General features: G+C 43.0%; 1 protein-coding gene across 1 annotated transcript; it reads left to right on the forward strand.

The window, feature by feature from the left end:
• The first annotated feature begins 5,304 nt into the window (after positions 1–5,304).
• LOC148115677 (E3 ubiquitin-protein ligase TRIM39-like) lies at positions 5,305–23,039 on the forward strand. The gene is made up of 7 exons (XM_087888162.1): positions 5,305–5,748; positions 8,479–8,574; positions 9,153–9,383; positions 11,580–11,602; positions 18,577–18,695; positions 20,274–20,306; positions 22,249–23,039. The coding sequence occupies exons 1-7, from the start codon at positions 5,335–5,337 to the stop codon at positions 22,761–22,763; spliced, it is 1,431 nt and encodes a 476-aa protein (XP_087744288.1). The 5' UTR covers positions 5,305–5,334; the 3' UTR covers positions 22,764–23,039.

Here is a 23,039-nt window from a genome sequence, read left to right on the forward strand (position 1 = left end):
CATTTTCCCCTTTAACAAGCTGGTTGGATCAATAATAATTGTTTGGCAATCTGTACAATGGATGTTTCTTTCTCCCCAGGATTTTTCAAAATCTTTCCCTTTAGCAATTGGGGGTTGGGGGGAACCGATGGCCTTTTTATAATTTGCAGACTTCAACTCCAAAAACTCCTGAGCCAGCTGGCTCACAAATTCTGGAAGTCAATCAATCAATCAATCAATCAATCAGAATAGAACTGGAAGGGGGCCTTGGAGGTCTTCTAGTCTAGCCCCCTGCTCAAACGCTTCTCCTCTTCTCCTCCTGCACATTCTTCTATCCCGGTTGCCGCGGTCTCAGGCCAGCCGCCATGGCCGCCATTCCACCGCTACCGGCGCAGAGGGCAAGCCTCCGGCCCCAGGAACCTGCCCGTTCCTCTCGGCCATCCGAGGGGTCCCTCTCTATCCCCCTGTCCCTACAGGACAGGGTAGGTCCAAAGACCTACCGGCGGGGGCTTGGCAGACGGGTAGACTTGTGATCAGTCGATCCCAAGTGCTGACTGTGAATGGTGGTAGCTTTATGATAGAAGGCCAGAGAAAGGCAGGATATGCAGTGGTGACAGCATGGGAAGTTGGAGAAGTCAACCCATTACCAGTAAACATTTCTGCCCAACTGGTTGAACTGGTCACTCTAACTAGAGCCTTACAGCTGGCTGCGGGACAAACATTAATAGCAAATATACCTTTGGAGCCTTGCGTGCCCACGGAGCCTTATGGAAGGAAAGAGGATTATTAAATGCAAGAGAATCAACCGTTAAATATAGCCCACAAATTTTAAAATTATTGGAGGCTGCTTGGCAAGCAAAACAAGTAGGAGTCTTACATGTCGAGGGACATTCTAAGGTTCCCCTTTACACAAAAGGAAATTGGGCTGCAGATGGAGCTGCTAAGGAAGCCTCCCTACCACACTTTGAATGAACAGCCTACCTCATTCCTATTTCTCCCTACCCACTTCTCCACTCTCTTGGACTCCCAAGGGTAGGACATGGGCCACATCAGTTGGAGGCAGGGAGAGGAAGGATGGGTGGTGGAAGGTAGAGGGCAGACCTATTCTACCAAATACACCTCAGAGGACTCATTTATAACAAATACATGCCAGCACACAATGGGGGGTCAAAGGCACTGGTAGACTAAGTGACATGCTGTGTAGTAGACAAGGGTCTCTATTCCGCAGCCTCCCAAGCTGTAGCAGTTTGTCTGATCTATGCCAGAAATAATCCAAAAGTAGCCAGGCGCCCACCCCTTAGGAGTCCAACTTAAAGGCAACTACCCAGGGACAATTTGGGAAATAGACTTCACTGAATTACCTAGAAAGCAAGCTTTTGAGTATGTTGTGGGACTAGCATGGACCTTCACAGGATGGCCTGAGGCTTTTGCTTGCAGGACTAATAGAGAACATGAAGTAGTAAACGTCCTACTGGAAGAAATCATTCCTGGGTTTGGGCTGCCAAATAGTATATCCTTTGATTGTGACCCATATTTCACAGCTAAGGTTTGTGTGAACAGTTAAAGATCGCCCGGAAGCTTTACTCAGTCTACCACCTGGCAAGTAGTCCTATGGCAGAAAAAGGTAATGATTTAAAAAAAAACAACAGCTAGCTCAACTTATGCCAGGAGGCTCACCTGTCCTCATCGCAAACTTTGCCACTCACGTTGTTAGGGTTTCACATTGCACCTCGACAGCGAATGGGCTTGAGCCTCTTTTGAGGCCCTTTTTGGGCGACCACATCCCTCCCTAAAGGCAGAGGAGACCTCCATCCCACTGGTGGGCGAACTGACCTTGTACCAATATGTAAGACAACTCGCTGGGGTTATGAGTTTTCTTTCCTGTTATCTGTAGGAAAATCAATACCCTGGACTAGATCATCCAGTACATCCGTTTCAGCCTGCAGACTGGGTGCTTGTAAAGACATGGGGATTAACAACCTCCTTGGATCAGAAGTGGAAGGGACCGTTTCAAGTGCTTCTGACCACCCATGTGGCACTAAAAGTGGAAGGCCTGGCATCTTGGATAGATCACTTCCAGAGTGACGAAATACCCACCATCTGATTCTTGGACTGCGCAGCCTGTGACTTCCTCAGTAGGAGAACTGGGACTTAAGTTATTGTTCTGGAAAGAAAAGCCTCCGGAACCATCGTTGCGTGAGAGGAGAACTACCATCTCCCATAGGTCTTCTCTCAGTTAGGAAATTTCCCCAAAAGGTATTTGTAGCTCCCCACACTAGAATTAGGAGAGTTAGCCAATTATTACCACTAGCTGATTGGGGTGTGTGTATGTGAAGGCTGAGATATTAAGCCAAGTAGACTTAACTACTGTCAGGATGAGACCATATGATTTGTTATGTAACTGTGCTCCTCCCACCCACCTATATTATGCCCACTTTACCTGAAAGGAAGATTAGAAACCAGAGGGACCTTGAATAATCCAGAAAGTACCTGAAGAACTATCAACCCCTTACTTTGTTCAGTGGGCTCTGGACCCTCAATAATGCCATGCAATGTATACAGGCAGTGGAGGAAATCCTAGCTAATGAGACTGAGGAGTTTCTTTATTGCTGCAGCAAAAGATCAAGAAGCCATTCAGAGAATGACAGTTCAGTTCAGAATAGGATGGCTCTAGATATATGGCATCCTAAGGACGTTTGTCTCCCTTACTTGGACAACAATGCTGTGTGCAGATTCTGGACAAATCGGAGGAATTCCACAGCCGAACTACACACATCACAAAGATAGCTGCAACTCCTCCCCCCACCCCCCATGGACGAATGGAAAGGCTGGTGGCATTGACTGACAGGATGGTTGCCTGATTCCAACTGGTTAAGAACCGAATAATGACCCTGGCAGGCATAGTCATTGTTCTCTTAATCACCTGTTGTGCATTACAATGCCTTCTGCTTTGCGTTTCCACCTGTAAGCAAGCTATGGAGTCTCCCAGTACAGGGATATTGATGTTGGGTAAATATGGAAAATTAAATAGTTTTCAGATTCAAAGGGGGAGGGGAATGATGGGCTGTCTGTTAAAATAAAGCCAGGTCATGGCACCCACTTGAAAGTAAGTCAGGAAGCCTGTAATTGTGGAGTCTGTCTGGCAAGAACAAAGGCTGCTGATTCACAGGAAATGTGCATGTGTAAAGCTTGTAACAAGTCTGGGTAGTTAGAAAGCTGATAAAAGTAACTAGAGTTAGGCAACTTGCAGACCTCAGCTAAAAGTTAGGAATAGAGATGGCCTGCAGCAAATAAAAGGGGCCTTAGATAACTCCTGGGGCATTCATTAGCCAAGGCTTAGGAATAGGGACAGCTAGAGACCAATAGAACAAACTGTAAAATTATTAGTAAAATGTTTATTAGATGATATTTCTTACTATCCCGCCTTGTCCTGCCTTCTTCTTTAGTGAAAATGTATAAAGCTTTCTTCATCCTTTGTTCTGGGCTCTCTTGGCATTTTGGCCAGGAGCCCTTTTCCTTGGGGTACCCCAATAAAAAGCAATCAAAACCTGCATCTCGTGTCTGATGTCCTTCATTGGCCTCGGCACCAGGCTCAGACCCCAATTGGGGACAACAAGTTAGTTAGGAACAGAATTGTTACCTAAGAGTGTCCATTAGTGTAAAAAAAAGGATGCTACACCAAGATATAGAGAAATGTTTTCAGTAATTTTACTAGTTAGAATACAGACTTTAAAAATTAGATAGGATTTTGCTATACAGTACTTCTCTTTAACACACTAGATGATAAAATTTTAAACTTCCTAGGTTGAAGGTTTTCCTGCAACATAAATATGGGATATTAAAAAGGGATTTAGATGTGAATGTTATGGAAATTTGGTATCTATAGTTTCCAGGCCCTAAATCTGTTTAGTAGCATCATAGTAGCCTCAGTCACATTAGTGATTCCTTCCTTCCTTCCTTCCTTCCTTCCTTCCTTCCTTCCTTCCTTCCTTCCTTCCTTCCTTCCTTCCTTCCTTCCTTCCTCCCTCCCTCCCTCCCTCCCTCCCTCCCTCCCTTCCCCTCCCTCCCTCCCTCCCAACACAGAAGGGTTTTCACCTGGTGCCAAAATGCGGCCACTGTGGGTGCCAACTGAGGGTCTCTGGGGAGGACATTCCATAAATGAGGTGCCACCTCTGAAATGGCAAGATAAAGGAAGGGGCTTGGGAGTGTCCATGTCCCCTTGGGGAGCCCATTGTGACTAAGGAAGCCTCCCCCAAAAGCCCTTGAACAAAGGGCCTATAAGATGTTCTCCACCCACCACATCTCCCCCCTCTTAGGTTGGCCTGAGACTCCTAATGGCTCTTTCTATCCATCTTTTGCCTTAAGGGAGCTCATTGGTCAAACTTGAAGATTTTCATCCAGCAAATGATCCCATTCCATATTCTATATATTGCATAATCCACAAGGTAGTCTTTGACCAATTTTGGAACTTCTCCTGATCCATTTCCTGATTGGCTGGCTGGGAAAGGGACAGTCCAGGCAGGTCTTCCTTTGCCAGATATTCATATTAGAAGTTAGGGAACAGATTATAATTTCTACATTCTCCTTTATCTGTGAGACATCCTATCGATTGCAGCATTGGCTTTGGGGTTTTATCAAGGGTTTCTCCCGGTTTCTTCCATGCCAACTTTACTCCATTCCATTTCTGTCCCATAAATATTTCATTCTTCCCATTTTTTAAAAAAGCGTTTTCCCCTTTAACAAGTGGGTGGCTGAATAATAATTGATGGTGAATCAGCCCCATGGATGTTTCTTTCTCCCCAGGATTTTTCAATATCTTTCCCTTTAGCAGGATACTTGGATCAGTAATTGACTGGGGGGTCCGTCCCAAAAATATTTGCTTCTCCCCAGATTTTAAAAAGCAGCACTTTTTCGTGCGGCTGTTGATAAAAATAGGATGGCCAACATGATCGCCAATGTCCGACGAGGGATATGAAGGAGAAGGAAGGAAGGAAGGAAGGAAGGAAGGAAGGAAGGAAGGAAGGAAGGAAGGAAGGAAGGAGAAGAAGAAGAAGAAGAAGAAGAAGAAGAAGAAGAAGAAGAAGATTATTTTGAAAACTCCCCCCCCCCTTTGACGAGCTGATTGGGCCAATAATAATTGATCGGGGGTCCATCCTGTGAATGTTTGCTTCTCTCCAGTTTGTTGTTTATAAAACACTTTTTTTCCCTTTAAGAAGCCAGCGAGGCTGACCGCAAGAATAACAACAATTCATTTCGGTTTCCCATCTGGGCAGAGCCGAAAGGCGGTCACCTGATTTGGAGGAAAATAAACGAAACTTAACTTTCTCTTTCTTTGTCCCGGCGGAGGCAGTGGCGATGGCGGCCGAAGCACCCTTGCACGGTTTCCTGGAAGAACTCACCTGCTCCATTTGCCTGGACTTTTTCCAGGACCCCGTGCTCATCCCCAAGTGCGGCCACAACTTCTGCCGGGGCTGCTTGACCCGCAGTTGGGGGACGTCAGAATCGGAGGCTTCCTGTCCCCAATGCAGACAGACCTTCGCGCCCCGCAGCCTCCTCCCCATCAGGCAGCTGGCACGGCTGGTGGAAGAGGCCAGGCGATGTGGCGGTCCTAGGGACGAGGAAGGAGGGAGCTTCTGCCTGAAGCACCAGGAGCCCCTCAAGCTCTTCTGTAAGGAGCATGAGACCCTCATCTGCATGGTCTGCGACCGATCCAAAGAGCACAGGGGCCACTCTGTGATCCCTGCGGAGGAGGCTTTCCTGGAATACCAGGTAGGAATCAGCCAGGAGGAATCGCTGCAGAGGGGCATCCAGATCCTTGGTCTTCCTGGCAATCCTTGGACCAATTTACTTTTTCTGTTGTCCACAAACTGGGTTTAGCCTGGCGCAGATGCGAATTAGAACCAGACTGGAGAGGAGGCTCAGGGGACTTTTAATGACGTACTTCAGCAAAAGGGTCTCAGCAGCTAAAGGAGCCAAGACCCCTGAACGATGTAAACATTCAAAATATAGGGTTAAGATTAAGGTTCCTTGACAGGAGTTTCTCTTGATTTCTTGTCCTGGCCTACTTTATTCACATTCCTCATACATTGCATATTTGTGCTAATTAGCTTTCTTATCAAAAGAGCTGTGTGTTTTATTACTATAGTAAGAAGTTTCCAGAGTTGATGTCTATGTGTCCTCCCATTGGTTACTGGTCTTATTACACTCCTCTGCAACTTTCTGCCTCGGCCATTCCTTTAACAAACTTCCCTAATTCCAACCTGAGACCTTCACCTCCTGCTTTATCCTCTGTGCCTGCAATTTTTTTGAAGACAGATTTACCATAGTCTTTGAATTACAACCATTCATTTAGTGACCTTCTTACAAGCAAAGTCAATTGGGAAGCCAGAATCGCTTCACAACTGTGTTACGAAGTGAACAACTGCAGTGATTCACTTAACAACTGCAGCAAGACCTTGGAAATTTTTAAAAAACAGAACAGGATTTAAAAAAACAAGGAATAAAAATTGACTAATATTTGCAAATTAGGACAAAATATAAAAAAGACAGGGAACAATATGGTATTCACAGAAAACAATTGGAATTGGATAAGATATTATTAGGACCAGGAGAAAAAATGATCACAAAAATGTATAATTTTCTGTTAAAATTTAAAATGGAAGAAGAAACTGTGAAGGAAACAATGATTAGCTGGGCAAGAAATTTTGGATATAACATTCATTTGGCTCAATGGGATAAATTATGGGAGAGAAACTATAAACTAACAATGTCAGCTGCTTACAAGGAGAATCTTTATAAGATGTTTTACCGATGGCACGTGCCACAAGCGAGATTGGCAAGGATGTTCTCAAAACAGGTCCCCGGATTGTTGGAGGTGCGGCCATAGCCAAGGGACCTTCTACCACATGTGGTGGACCTGCCCTAAGATTAGGAAATTTTGGTGGAAGATAAAAAAATGGCTGGAAGAGATAACTGGGTGGAGGATAGAAAAAAAATCAGAACTATTCCTCCTCGGTATTTAAGAAAGGAAAATGGAAAAAAATTACAATATTTATTTATTTATTTTTATTTTATTGAATTTGTATACTGCCCTACTCCCGAAGGACTCAGGGCGGTGAACAGCCATGGAATAAAACATATAAATACAAAATTTAAAATAGATTAAAACGAAATTAAATAATTTGGCTGAACAAATTTAAAACCCCAATAATTTAAAACCAAATTTAAAATTTCCATTTAAAAAGGGGGAAGACTTAGGTCAGGCCGGCTTGGTGAAATAGAAAGGTCTTAAGCACGTGACGGAAGGTACGCAGATCCGGGATCCTCCGTATCTCCGGGGGGAGCTCGTTCCAGATCGTAGGTGCCCTCACAGAGAAGGCTCTCCCCCTGGGGGCCGCCAGTCGACATTGTTTGGCCGACGGCACCCGGAGGAGCCCCTCTCTATGGGAGCGTACTGGTCGGTGGGAGGCTATTGGTGGTAGCAGGCGGTCCCATAAATAACCAGGTCCTAAGCCATGTATATAGCACATTACCCATACTAACTGCGTGTAGACTTGCCATAGCACAAAATTGGAAACAACCGGATATCCCCTCCAGACCAATTTATAATTTTAAAAAATGACTGCGCAGAAATGGACAGATTATCTATGGAAATTAAGAAAAGGGAAGACACCAAATACTATTTAATTTGGAATAGATGGTATTCCTGGCTGGAGAGTAAATCTAAAATGTAAGTGATATTTTGTTACGAAACCGAATTGTGAATAGAAGATACTGTAACTTAGATAAGGATGTAAGTTAAGACAGATAGAAGTAGAATTTGTATATGGAAGTTAATTAGGATAGAGATGCCGATATAGAAAAGCTGTTACTAGTGCTTAGGTTTTGATGTGTTTGTTTTTGAATCTTGTTTTTGTTGTTTGTTATAGTTTTTTATTTTTTGTTCTTTTCTATTTTTTATACTGTATATTTTAATGTTTGAAAATTTAATAAATATTATTTTTTTAAAAAAAAACAACTGCAGCAAGAACATCACTTAACTGTCTTGCTTAGCAAGGGAAATTGCCTGTAGGGCGAAATAGGCTCCCTTTGCCAGCTCCCTTTCCACATTTGCTCTAGAATGAAATTGTCATTCCTCCAAAGTCTTGAGTGCAGACCCCGAAAAACACTCCTGCTGGATCAGGCCAAACGTTCATTTCTCAGTGATGCTTCTGGATGACTGCAACCAGGAGACTCAGGCAGCTCACTTTAATGCCATTACATGTAGTCCTTGACTTAAAACCATTCGTTTAGTGACTGTTCAAAGTTATGACGACAATGAAAAAAGTGACATAATGTTTTTCACCCTTATGATCATTGCAGCATTCTGTGGTCACATGATCAAAATTTGGACGCTTGCCAACTGCCATGTATTTATGACGATTGCATATATCTTCTAACTGGGTCTTCCCTCCGATGTAATTCTTTACGGAAAAGAAACTCAAAACTTGTATTTTTCAGATCAAGGTGGAGGATTGCCTGAAGGCTCAGAAGGAGGAGAAAGAAAAAATAGCTACATACAAAGGAGAGACAGAGCAAACAGTGCAGGAGATGCTTGTAAGTATTGATCCAACAGTGAAGAGCTTCTGAGCTAATAGGAAGGAAAACACCGTCTGCCATCTTTGATAATAGGCACCCTGTGTTTTAGTTCAAATTCTGACTTAAATGAAATTCAAGTTAAAGATGGTGTTAGGGCATAGAACTTGGTCTTAACCTGGGGACTAAGATGTCACCATTGGCTGAATGAGTCACAGTTGGATTAAGTGCCCCTATCCTATGAGCGGTGTTTTATGCAATGGGTTTGTTTTGTTTAATAAATAAATGCAAACCGTATTTCATCCTATTGAAAAAATTGTGAACTCAAACTCATCTCTTTTTTTGGAATCCCTGATTGCCAAGAAAATTTTCATGAGAGGTCATTAAACTAGAGCCTTTAAAAAAAAAAAACTTTTCCCCCTACGCTTTTTAATATCAAATGGGTTTTTTGTCTCCTTCGGATATTCTCCCACCTCACTTCTGGATTCTTCAAGGAATCTGTTTAATTATTATAACAATTAAAATAAAAGTAAAAATAATTAAAAGAATTAAAATTAAAATAAAATTATGCCTTTTGTTTTTTCTCTTTCTTCTTCTAGGACCTCATCAAAAAGGTGAAAAAAAATGTAGTGGCTGAATTCAGAGAGCTACAACTCTGGTTAGAAGGACAGGAGAAGCTTCTATTGACTCAAATGGAAGAAACGGAGAAGGATATTATGGCAAGAAAGGAGAAGGGTTTGGCCAAGCACATGGAGGAACTGGGCTCTCTTGACCATCTCATCCAGGAGATAGAAGAGAAGCTTCAGCAGCCAGCCAGCAAACTCTTACAGGTCAGTCAGGAAGTTGAGATCATAGAATCCTAGGGCTGGAAGGGACCTTGGAGGTCTTCTGGTCCAATCTTCTACCCAAGGCAGGAGACCTTATAACCATCCCCTCAAAAATGGTTTTCCAAACTATTATTGGAATCCTTCAGTGATGGAGCACCCAAAACTCAGGGAGGCAGGCTGTTCCACTGATAAATACTCCTCACTGTCAGAAAATTCTTCCTTATTTTAGCTTGCATCTCCAGATGAGCTTCCACCCCATTTCCCTATGAGAGCCCTTCAAGTGTTGGAAGATGGCTGTTGTGTCTCCCCTAAGCTTTTTCTTCCTTAGGCTAAGCTTACCGAGTTCCCTTAGCCATTCATTATATGGTTTGACTTCCTGGCCTCTTACCATCTTCATTGCATTCTTTAGCCTCTCCACAAAATACTCTTTTTCCTTTTTTTTTCTTTCATAAATTTAATCAAAATTATAATAGTGAAAAGTACCAATGGAAATAAAGAAAATAGGGAAGTGGAGAAGGAAAAGAGAGGGAAAGATGTGTAGAATAAAGTAAAAAGAAAAAAAATGTCTCTCAACTTTTTTTCTGCACAGTAAAATACAAAATAAAATTACAGCCTCAACGTTTTAATTTTGCATATTTAGTAATTATTAGCCATGTCTATAAAAACAGATTAGTCTAATAAGCAAAACCAAGCATCAAGAATTCATTTTTTTCTATCTCGAACACAAAGTTTAGAAGCAGCTTCCAAGTAGAAACAAGGGGTCATGTCTAAATAAATCAGTCAATTTTTTTCACTTTTTCCATCCATTTTTCTCTTGTGGGGATTGATATATTTTTCCATGTCTGCATGTAGGATTCTGGCTGCATTTGGTCAAGTTCAAAATCTTTTTTTCAACTCCTCATTTAGTAAACTTTTTGACTCTTTCTATTGAAAGGAAACTGGAAGGTATGAAGACTACAGGTAGTCCTTGACATATGAGCACACTTGGGCTCGAAATTTCTGTTGCTGAGGGAAACAATTGTTAAGTGAATTTTGCCCCATTTTACGACCTTTCTTGCCGCTGTTGTTAAGTGAATCTCTCCAGTGGTTAAGTTAATAACACGTTTGTTAAATGAATCCGGCTTCCGCATTGACTTTGCTTGTCAGAAGGACACTAATGGTGATCACATGACCCCAGGAAGCTGCAACCGTCATAAATATGAATCGGTTGCCCAGTGGCTGAATTTTGATCATGTGACCATGGGGATGCTGCAAGGGTCTTTTTTTAAAAAAAAAAGTTTATTTATAACACAGTAAAACAATACAAGACATACAACACTTATATACAAGACTCTTTTTACAGCTTTTTCATAGTGGTCCTTCCTTATTATTTACTATTTCCACAAATTTTACTTCATCTCATTCCAAATTACTATCTGTCCCCATCATTTCATTTACAATATATTTCTCTTTTTCATTTCAATCCCTAAATTGTATTTTACCCATTTTTTCCCATTATTTTTGGACATTTCTTTATCTCCCCCTTATTTTTCTTCTTCATTTTTCTTTTCCTCCAACCACTCATACCATCTATACCAAATTTTATAGTATGTAATGGCTGTAATGGCTAATATTACAGATCCATAATGTAATTCAGAAAAAGCAGGAATTCAAAGTTCTAGTCAATTGTCTATATATTCTTCACAATTTTAGGAATGCCTGCTTAGGGTTCCTATCCCATATTGGGGGATGTGGTGGTGGGTGTTCTTTGTAGGGTCTCCCCCTCCCCTTAAATCTCCAGGCCAAGGAGAAACTCAACACTGATCACCTTCTCCAAAGTATTATCACCACCTGGATTTTCCAAAGTGCCTTCATTCTGGAAGCATAATTGCAGGGGATTTTTTTAATCCTATTGATGCACTATTTTGTTTTTCAAATAGTCTTTTCTTTTTGCTATCATGTTTTATATATAAATATATATCTTCTGTAATTGTGTTGGATTCAATCTGGGTCTAATTTTTCTTAGACAAGAAAGTAAAAACAATACCACTCTAAAAGAGGGGGGGAAAGAGCAATGGATTTTTTTAAAAAATGGAAGTATTTTGTATGTCTGTTAGTGTCTGGTTGTACAGACATTTCACTTATGTATTTTGTGACTAAGAATTTAATTTTCTGCCTAGGAAATGGCTCCTTTCAGTGCTTCCTCTCTTTATTTTTTAGGACATTGGAAGCATCTTGAAGAAGTAAGTAAATCCACCCTTTTCTTTACAGTCTCAGAGATCAGCAGCTCCGACAGCAGTTTTCCTATTTTGGAAAGTTCTGTTTGTATTTAGCAGTATTTCATACTGTATTTTAGGGCTTTTTAGACATTTCCTCAGACAACCTCAACACAATATAATTAGCAATGTTTGTTATGATCAATTATTATGTTGGTTGCACACTCAGCAAGAGGTTTAGACTGAATTTGCCTTTTTATCCATTTATTGAGTCCTTCCCAAGAAGAGACAGATGTTTGATGGTTTTAAAAGTATCATTGTAGGATGTAAGCTCTTCCAAGTAATGCAACTATCATAAATACATGCTGGTTTGCCAATTCACCGAATTGTGATTACAGGGACACTGTGACAGATGTTAAGTGTGAAAATGGTTGTAAGTCAGTTTTTTGAGAGCTGTTGTAACTGGTTGCTAACAAATAGTCATAAACTGAAGGTTACTTGTAACTGAATTTGTCTCTATCAAATTACATTGCATTAGTTTAATCCAGTGGTTACCAAACTTTTTGAGTCCACCGCCCCCTTGGTGCTATAAACTCATCCTTAGTGCCCCCCACCCCCACCCTGTATAAATAGCATTGTTTGGAATAGCGGTTTGCATGACCCACTAAGGAAGATAGTAACAGTAAAATACAAAACTGTAACAATTAATTGCACGTTTATTCAAAACCCAATTTAAAAATCTTTTGTTAATTCAACAAAATTGTTGAACATGATCCAGTGATACCAGGTTTGGTATCTGGTATCTGGTAGTCTGATAATCATTTATCAAGAACCTCAGCAACTACTAACTTAGTAAACTCAGTAAAATTTAGTAATTACTTCACTGTTCAGTAAATTCTTAATGTGATGGATGGGCTTGATGAAGTGATACCAGTTTCCCAATGTCTGGTTTTAAGCCATTTAGCAGGAGTCTTAAATCACGACGTTCAGTAATCTGGACTCGATTTCTCTGCTTGGAGAGAAGTTGGATGACCACACTGAAACCACGTTCCACCAAATATGATGTTGGAAATGAAACAAGGAGCTTCTTAACCACTGTCCATAGTGCAGGATAGCGATCAGAAATTTCCTTCTGTAATCAAAACTCTTGGTACGATTTCTTAAACTTTGGCTTCAGCTCAATGTCATTTTGCAACTCTATTAGTTGATCCTCCACTACCCCATCTTCCTCAGTATCTGAAAATGGATTTATCACCCAATCTGGAATTTCCATCAAAAGAAGATCCTGATATTGCTCAGACGTATCTTTATGCAGCATGTCCAAATGGTCACAAAAAACTTGCAGATCATCATCTTGTATCCCACCTTTCTCTTCTAGCTCGGAGAAGCTCGGAAATTGGTATAGCTCGCGATGGCCTATATTGCGCTTGAATAGAGTTAACTTTGAAATAAACGTAGAGATGAGATCAGATTTGGCCTTAATAAGATTGACCTCATTTCCTTGCAACTGCAAATTCCCTTCATTGAACTTTGCAAACAGTTCTGATAAATAGGCAATGTCATGCTTGATCTCTTTGAGTTCATCACTAAAGTAATGACTGATGGCCACCTAATGTCTTCACCTCTGCAGATTCTCAAAGATTTCTGAGACCCGTGTTGAATACTTAATTTCAGTAGTCACCAATCCCAGTCTTAAAATGAGTTTAAAATCAGTGGGAGTCACTGCTAACGATGAACTCCTAGCTACTGATAATGAGTCCAGTCCTGCCTTCCTTTTCCTTCTGTCCACGTTTTGCAAGTACTTTTTCCAGGCATATGTTTTATTCTACCGGATACAAACCATTATTGTTAGGGAAAAAATTGCTCTTCCAAGCTATTTTAAAAGACACTGTCAGAATGACTCTGCTCTCAGCCCCACTTGTGGCTCCTTGAAAAGCACCTCCCCCCCTACGCTCCAACACCTGAGGAGACAGGGGTGTCTAGAATTAAAACGTGGTTCAAATCCCTAGTATAGTCCTTCTGCGTGAGAAGTGGGTTGCTAGATGACCTCCAAGGTCCCTTCCAACTCTTAACTGATACTGGCCCTGGCTTTCCCGGAGGAACAGCGGCAGTGGCAATGACAGCAGCAACAACCCACCCCCACAGCAGCCCACCTGGATCCTCGGCAGGGGGGTGGCAGGCCTGGCTGGCCGCTTACTAGCCACCCCGGGAAGGCCTCTGGTGATATCGGGGTCTGCAGCAAAGCTCCCGATTTCTCCAAATGCCTCTTTCTTACCGTTCTACAGGGACAGGCTGCGGTGGGCAAACTTCAAAAGTTCTTGCGCCGCCACCTGCAGCGCTTGCTTGGAGCTGGTTTGGAAAGAGGAAAAACGCAGCCGAATTAGGCAAGACACCCCCCCCCAAGATCCCTCCAAACGAGTCTCCCTTCGGTAGCCTCCCTGCTGAAAAGCTTTCCTGCTTCTCTTCTACCTGCATTCTGTTACCGGCTCTGCATCCAGGTAGCGGCCGGTGGCCCTGGGTAGCAGCGTCTTGTTGGTCTTGGGGGGGGAGGGGGGGAGAGCCAGTAACAGTATGCAGGTAGAGAAGCGGGAAATGCTTTTCTCGCCCCCAGCTCATTCGCTGCAAGAAAGAGCGGGCGCTCGGAAGAGCGGGCTCCATTTGGGTGGGTGATCACTGTTGGGTCACGTAGTTCAGTGGGGAGGCTACCGAAGGGTGACCAGTTTGGAGGGATCTGGGTGGGGGGGTGTCCCACCTAATTCAGCTGCGTTTTATCTCTTTCCAAACCAGCTCCAAGCAAGTTCTGCAGGTGGCAGTGCCAAAGTTGCTGACGTTTTGCACCGCAGCCCATTCCTTTACCACGGTAAGAAAGAGGCATTCGGTGAAATCGGGAGATTTGCTGCCAACCCTTTGCTGTCACCAGAGGCCTTCCCAGAATGGCTAGTATGCAGCCAGCCAGCCAGCCAGGCCTGCCCCCCCCCACCCGGCGCAGCAGCTTACCTTGACCTGGGCAGCATGTCACTGGCGGCGGCCAACCAGGCCTGCTGTCCTCCCCAGGCCTCCCCCCTCCCCCACAGCCCTCCTCCTTCCTGGGCAGCACGTCACTGGTGGCAGCAGCCAGCCAGGCATGCCGCCCCCCAGCCCCTCCCCCCATCCACGGCAGCCCACCTGCAACTTACCAAAAGTTAGGAAGGCAACGGCAGTCAAGTGGGCGAGGAGTGGAGCAGCTGGGCCTGGGCCGAGTGGTTCGGGCAAGCAGCGACCGATAGCAATCAAAGAGAGCAATAAGAGAGCATCCAAGAGTTCAGCCTCACACACGTGGTAAGAGGAGCTGCCCAGTGGCATGCGCGCCCCGGGAAACAAACTTTCAGTTTCTGATGCACACATGTGCACTGGCCAGCTAGTCTGATGATCTGAGCTTTGGGTTATGAACCCGGAAGAGGAATAGCCGATGTCGCACATGCCAGGCGACATGGCTTCACATGCCACCTGTGGCACCCGTGCCATAGGTTTGCCATCACGGACTTACATAAGGTGACCAGATTTTAACATTGGTAAAGAGGGACACAATTGTGGGTGTGGCTTATTTTGTGGGTGTGGCTTGGAGGTCATGTGACTGGGTGGGCGTGGCTAGCTGGTCATGTGACCGGGTGGCGATGGCTATGTGTATAGGGACTACTCAGAGGGCTGAAAAAAGTCATTTCTGACAGGTCCTCGCACTTTTGACTGGTCTTCACACTTATGACCATCCTCACATTTATGCCCATGCAGCATTCTTAACAACCATGTCACTCATTTCACAACTGCTTCTCTTCACCATGGTGACAAGATAGGGCAAAAATGTAAAATGTGAGGACAGTCGTAAGTTTGAGGACTGGTCAAAAGTGCGAGGACCAGTCAAAAATAACTTTTTCAGCCCTCAGAGTAATCCATATGCACAAAAGGACTAACCAGAGGGCTGAAAAAAGTCATTTCTGACAGGTCCTCGCACTTTTGACTGGTCCTCACACCTATGACCACCCTCACATTTATGCCTGTGCAGCATTCTTAACAACCATGTCACTCATTTCACAACTGCTTCTCTTCACCATGGTGATAAGATAGGGCAAAAAATGTAAAATGTGAGGACAGTTGTAAGTTCGAGGACTGGTCAAAAGTGCAAGGACCAGTCAAAAATAACTTTTTCAGCCCTCTAAGTAATCCATATGCATAAAAGGATACAGCAATAGAGAGGGATGAAGGAAGGGAATGGAAATTAGAGTAGGAGTGAGGGTAGGAGAGGGAGGAAGAGAGGAGGAGAAGGAGAAAGGAAGAGGAAGTAGGGAGGAGAAGAAGGGGGGAAGAGAAAGTAAGAAGGAAAGAAAAGAGAGCGGTGGTAGGTTTGAGGAGAAAGATTGCTGTACAATAAAAAAGATGAAAGGGAAGAAAGCCAACCCCAAACAAATATAAAAATATTAAGATAAAGAATGAATTGTTAAACTTTAAAGAATAAAAGAGAACAAATATGAATAAATAGCAATAATTAGAAACACACATACAAACATACAATGTATTTTCTTTGAACAGAATATTTGGCCGGTTCACAAACTTAAACAGTGTTTAGTCATTTCAATTAAATTTACAATTTCTATATTTCCTTTTTGCCATATTTATTCCTCATCTATTTTTTTAAAAAAACAATATTAGCCTTCATCCTCATCTCTAATCTTAATCAAATTCAGTTTTTCCCTTCTATTCTATATTATACCCCTTCCCATTGTCATCTATTTTTATCATCCTCACATTGGTTAATTATGTAACTATGTAATACAGTTGTTTAATACAAATTCAACATTTTAATATAAATCAATTAGTTATAAAACTATCTTTTTTGTATATTAATCAATATGAACATGAATATTCCAATTATTTCCATGCAATCCAATTTCTTACAAATCAATTAATTATATTTACCAATAATAATAAACCAAATAATTTCCCCCATATATTCCTCCAAACCACAACTTAACCATTTCTGCTTTTAACACAATATACAATTAATAGTATCTCAATTATTACAATTCCCTAGTTAAATAGAGCTTTTTTTCTTTTGTGTTTTAAAATCTTGAACTCTCCTCTTTTGCCCTAAATTTCCCATTGTTTGTACCTACCTTTTTTGATGAGGAAAAAGAAGAGAAATCTGCTGCCTAATTTTCCAACGTTGCACCAAACAAGCCAACAGCCTGTTTCACTTTCAGTTTCGTTTTGAGCTTGGTTTGCACAAGGAGAAAAAAAAATCTGCTCCAGCAATTTAGCAAGCAGCAAGAGCCCTGCGCAAAACAGCTGAGAGCAAATCAGCTGAGAGTGGGGAAGTCCAGCTAATCAACCTGCTAATTAACCTACACGGAAGCTGTAAGGGGCTGTTTTTTCTATTTTTGCAGGCATGGGTCTACTCATTTGTTTTCTTTTAACACAGAACAGCTGTAGGGCAGCCCTTTGAAGCCCCGGCAAGAGTTTAAACATTTTTTTTTCCTCTAGCCATCAGCTGGGACTCAGGAGGCAGCGGGGACTCAGGAGGCAGAATGAAAAATCGGGACTTTTTTAAAACGCCGCGGGACTCGGGACAAATTGCTAAAAATCGGGACTGTCTCGCCAAAAGCGGGACGTCTGGTCACCTTAGACTTACATATCACTTCTGATTTAAAAAGAGTTACAGTTGCAGGGGGGAGCCCAACTCCAGCACTTCTCTGCCACCCCCTTTGCCTCTTAGCCCCCCCCGATGGCCCCCTTGCCTCTTAGCGCCCCCTAATTCATCCCACCCACTTTGGGAACCACTGGTTTAATCCATCAAGATCAGTTTGAATGTTATATCCATCTTCTAATTGTTTACCTACCTCACCCATATTAGTCATCAGTCATTTGGTCAGATACAATCCTGTCAGTGTATAAGAAATTATGATCTGGAATAGCCATAACAACAAGACAACCAATGGGAACTGTTTGGTGACTAACAAACAGGATCTATTGTGAGCCATGGGAGATGGCTCGGAGCCTGGGCGGGGCTTAGCTTGACTGATCTGTATATATATAAGAGTTACTTTGTCCTTGCAATATAGCTTCTGTGTTTCTGAGTTCTGGTTATTATGGTCCTGGCTTCTACTGCATGGGTATTGTATACATGCATCATGCTCTATATTATTGTATATAAAGAAGTTTCTTCTATAAATGAATCCTGCTGAATTATTTACTTGTGTGCTGGTTGGATTGCTGCAAACTCTGACAAATCCATTGTTTTGGCCAAGAGATTCACAAGAATTTTGAAGAGTAGGGAGCCCAAAACTGGAACTCAGTTGCCTCTACTAGATCTCTTGTTTAAATTGATGAAGGTGGATGAGTGCAGTTCTGGGTCAGGATCCACTGAGTCGCACATGGTGCCTATATTTGAATAGCTAGCCAGAGAATTGACTGAAGCCTGGGAAACAGGGCCCTTGTCAGTCAACAGGAGTGCTGATTTCCCACCATCTTACCAGGTACTTAGGATCTGAGGACAGGGCAACACAAGAAAACAACAATCAATGACTTCATAGCTGTCCATCAACACCCCACTTAACAACTAAAGGCCATACACAACCAGGCACCACATAAATACAAGGCATGGAACAGCCCAATGCACACATTCTGGAGAGAGTGTTCCAATATTTGAGGGTCTGTCACAGAGAGAAGGGGGTCAATCTGTTTTCCAAAGCACCTGAAGGCCAGGCAAGGAATAATGGTTGGAAACTGATCAAGGAGAGATTCAAATTAGAAATAAGGAGAAATTTTCTGACTGAGGACAATCAACCAATGAAACAGCTTCCCTCCAGAAGTAGTGGGAGCTTCATCACTGGAAGTTTTCAAGAAGAGGCCGGACTGCCATCTGTCAGAAACAAAGGGGGGTCTCCTGCTTGGGGGTTGGTGGGGATGCTGGACTAGATCACTTACAAGGTTCCTTCCAACTCTGTTATTCTGTTATTTTGTCCTTCCAGGTACCAGGCTAAGGAAACATATGAAAATCCGGTGGATTTACTTCTAGAGCCAAAGTGGACAATGTGGGATTACAGTGATATGACTGAGCTTCTGAAAAGTGCCATGAAAAAATTGAGAGGTAAAAAACAGCCACCAAGGTTTTACACTGGATGACATTTTGAGCATCCAAGAGAGATTCTGGGTCAGTGTCACATGGCTCAAAAAGGGATCGATTTCAGGATCAGTGTCTCAGTTAGGATTGTAAATGGAGACTACCTGTAGCCTTCGTAGCCCAAATCAGTGGTGGGTTCCTACCGGTTCGCTCTGGATCTTGCAAACTGGTAGTAGCGGTGGCGGGAGGCTCCGCCCATCCACCTGGACATCATCACAGACACTCTACGCACGCACACACATTGTGAACCGGTAGTGAAGGTAAGTGGAACCCACCCCTGGCCCAAATCCATATGCCCTGATCACTGGGGAAGCAGAATAAGTTTCCACTAAGTATAATGGAATACATACAGGTAGTTCTTGACTTATGACAACGTTGAGTTGAAAATTTCTGTGGCTAAGCAAGGCAGTTGTTAAGTGAGAAGTGCCCCATTTTACGAACTTTTTTGCCACAGTTATTCAGAAAATCACGGCAGTTAAGTGAATCGTGGTTGATAAATGAATCTGGATTCATGCATTGATTTTGCATGTCAGAAGCTCCCCAGGAAGGTTGAAGAGGACAATCCCAGAATCATGGGATGCTGCAACCATCGTAAATACAAGCTGGTTCCCAAGTGCCCAAATTTTGATCATGGGACTGGGGAGGCTGCAACCGTCATAAGTGTGAGAACCGATTATAAAGCTCCTTTGTCAGTGCTGCTATAACGTCACTAAAAAAATAGTTGTAAATTGAGGACTACCTGTATATGGAATTTATTCATTTATTTTTATTATTTATTAGTCCAATTTATATGCCGCCCTTCTCCGTAGACTCAGGGCGGCTTACAATGCATTATAGCAACAGCCTGCATACTTTTTTGTCTATACCTGCTTATTAGGGCTCCCCCCCCCAGCGGTGTTGTTCTATACAAAGTTGGCTTATTGGCCCCACAATCTGGGTCCTTTACCTACCTGGAAAGAATGGAAGGCTGAGTCAACCTTGAGCCTGCTGAGATTTGAACTTGCACTAATTTTTTTTTTTTTTTTTTAAATTTGATTTATATGCCGCCCTTCTCCGGAGACTCAGGGCGGCTTACAGTGCGTTAAGCAATAGCCTTCATCCTTTTGTATATTTATACAAAGTCAGCTTATTGCCCCCACAAACTGGGTCCTCATTTAACCTACCTTAGAAAGGATGGAAGGCTGAGTCAACCTTGAGCCTTGGAGAGATTCGAACCAGCAGTAAATTGCAGGCAGCTGTGTTAATAACAGGGTGCTTTAAACCACTGTAGTACCAAGGCTCTTGGTAATTGTAGGCAACTGGCAGCTAAGTGCTAGCACTTAATAGCACTTTAGTCCGCTGCACCATTGAGGTGCATATATAGTAGAATATATTTATACCTGAGGGAATATATATAGCCACCAATGACATTCTGGCTTGTAGCTTTCCCTATTCCTTATTTCCTGATCTGAGGCCAAGGAAAGCAAACCAGGGAATCTGAGGGAGGCCCTTCTGTTGCTCCAATTCCAGGGATGAGATGCTGAATTCCTCCCTTTTCTTCCCCAGATACTCTGGAAAGTGGACTTCAACTACAGGAAGGTAAATATGAGTTACAGGAATTGGATTTCCTTGCTATTTTAAGCTCTGATGCCAGTAATGTGAAGAGAAACATAATAGATCAAAAAGAAAAATATAGGATTAATTACTATATAAGACTATGATGATCCAGTAAACTTTAATGATTATATGATTTATGAACTATTACTTGCCATTTATATGTACAATATTAGCTAATGCAGTGGAGAAAAATTCCTTGTGTGTCTGATCACATTTGGCCAAATAAAGCTGTTCTGTTCCGTTCCGTTCTGTTCTGTTCTGTTCTGCTCTGCTCTGTTCTGTTCTGTTCTAGTCCTATACTCCTACTCCGCTCTGTTCCATTCTATACATACCATATTTTTTGGAATGTAAGACGAACCTTTCCCCCCCCTAAAAAAGGCTGAAAATTTGGGTGAAATTATACTCTGTATGTAGCTTTTTGGAAGCTTTTTTCAGCCCCACCGAAGCACCAATGAAGCACTAGCAAGCAATCTTCCCAGCTTTGCCTGCTCCCTCAACTCCCTGAGTGAAGCGGTCTCCCTGCTTTGCTCCGACTCTCAGCTGTTCTTTAGAAGCTTTTTTCTGCCCTAACCAGGTACCAGCCGAGTGAAGCTTTGCCTGCTTTTCTCATTGCTGCTTCCTCTCAGCTGTGCCTTAGAAGCTGTTTTTTATCCCCAAGCAGGGGATAAAAAACCAGCAAACTAATGTGCTGAAGCTGACCAGACTAAGGACGATAGCCAGATGAATACCTGGTAGGCAGAATTTTTTTTCCTATTTTATTCCCCAAAAACTAAGCTGTGTCTTATACTCCAGTGCGTCTTATACTCTGAAAAATACGGTAATCTAAAAAACTGAAGCCAATCTTGGTGTAGAATGAAATACCTGGACAAATGGGAAAATATGACCTGGGAGTGAAAGGAATCTTGAATTCCTACCAAGCTAATAACATCCTTTTGATTTCACTGCCTGACTATAAATTGGTGAGAGACCAGGTCTTTGGGAGCAGAAATTAGGTCCTTTGGGTCAAAGCAAATAGCAAAGTTGGAGCATCAGGGTTGCCTCCACTCTGTGGGCCATCAGACTGATGAAAGCAGAGGTTTCCTGTATAAGATCCTCCCCTTTTGTACATCCCTGTGATACCCTGATGCTCGTAGAGAAAAAGATGGAGCTTCCTCCCATCCCATCATGTGTCCTAAGTTACCTCTGGGGGATCCTTCCGACTTTTACCAGTTCAGAATTGAAACATGGCAGCCTCTTGCTCTGCCTGATCTTCTGGAAGAGGTGGAGCACTATGAAGTGTTTGAAGGACTTGGCCATTGTGAGACTTGTGGACTTCAGTTCCCAGAATTCCCCATCCAGGATGGCGAAGCTGGATGGTAATCAGCAGAGTGGCGGCCACATGGGAGACTAGAGACTAGAGGAATTGACCAGTGGAGCCAAGAGACGAAGAGCTGAGGGGAGGAGCCAAAAGCTGTACAGGTAGTCAAGGTATCCTGAAGGTGTGCAGCTTAGTAGCAGCTGGAGGGGAGGCAGATGGACTGGAAGATGGCGAAGGCAACCTAAGTGAATGGAAGGAGAAGGCCAGAGGAGCGCTGAAGAGGCCGGCAGTTAACAGAGGATGGGACTAAGAGTGTGGGAAAGCCCCAGTGCTTGGAGAAAAGGGAGCAGAGGGGACGTGGACAATAGCAGCCCCATCAGCCATTGGAATTCTGTTAGTTGAAGTCTACAAGTCTTACAGTTGCCAAAGTTGGAGGACTCTTGACCAGGCAATGCTTAGGTGTTGTTTAAAAAAACAATGAGTCTTCCAGTCCGGGGGGGGGGGGCGGTGTTTGGAAGCTGAACTCCATTCACAGAAGAGGGTTAAACTCTTGGGGGTGAAGACACAAAGCAGGCCTGCAGCTGAAATTCTTCTTTTTTTCCTTCCTTCTTCTCTTCCCCCTTACAGAGAATGTAACTCTGGATCCAGACACAGCCCTTCCTGAACTCTTTGAAGTCTCCCAAGATCGAAAAAGCGTCAAAATGGCTAAGCCCGTTAAAGGAAAATATATTGTCTCAGACCCCAGGAGATTGATACGTTATCCTTCTGTCTTTGGCTGTCAGAAGTTCTCAACAGGGAGACATTTCTGGGAAGTTATTGTAGGAGGTAAAGGAGAATGGGGTGTTGGGGTTGCCAAAAAGCCAGTGAACTTAACAAATTTTGATGAGGAGGCCAGGAGCTGGGCGTTTCGGAAATGGGCAGGGATATGCAAGGCCATATCTCCATCTAAATGCTGTGGCCTGTTCCTGACTGAGGAGCCCACGAGGATCCGCATCTCTCTCAACTGCGAAGGGGGACAAGTGAGGTTTTTTAATGCCAGCACAGCAACTCTGCTCCATACATTCTCAGACGCTTCCTTGGTTGGAGAGACCCTTCTGCCCTCTTTCTATTTGTGGGAGAGCACCTGCCTGACACTCCCCTAAAAGAAGAGATAACCATAAACAAAAATTTGGAAAAGTCCCTATTTGCCAAGCAGGGATCTCCGAAAGCCTTTAAAGCAGAGATTCCTTAGCTTTTTGCTACTTCAGCTTCCTTTATTGTTCTATGCCACCCTGGTCAGTCAATCAGTCTTTATAAAGGAATAACCTGATCAGCATTTCTATTTGTCTGAATAAAAAAAAATGAAGTGTCCTAGGATCTTTATCGGCTTTAGCATCATGTGTTCAGGTGTATCAGTATTAAAGATACCTTACAGCTAA

This window comes from Pantherophis guttatus, chromosome 2 (genome assembly GCF_059756535.1).
Source record: "Pantherophis guttatus breed Tessera chromosome 2, ASM5975653v1, whole genome shotgun sequence".
NCBI lineage: Eukaryota > Metazoa > Chordata > Lepidosauria > Squamata > Colubridae > Pantherophis > Pantherophis guttatus.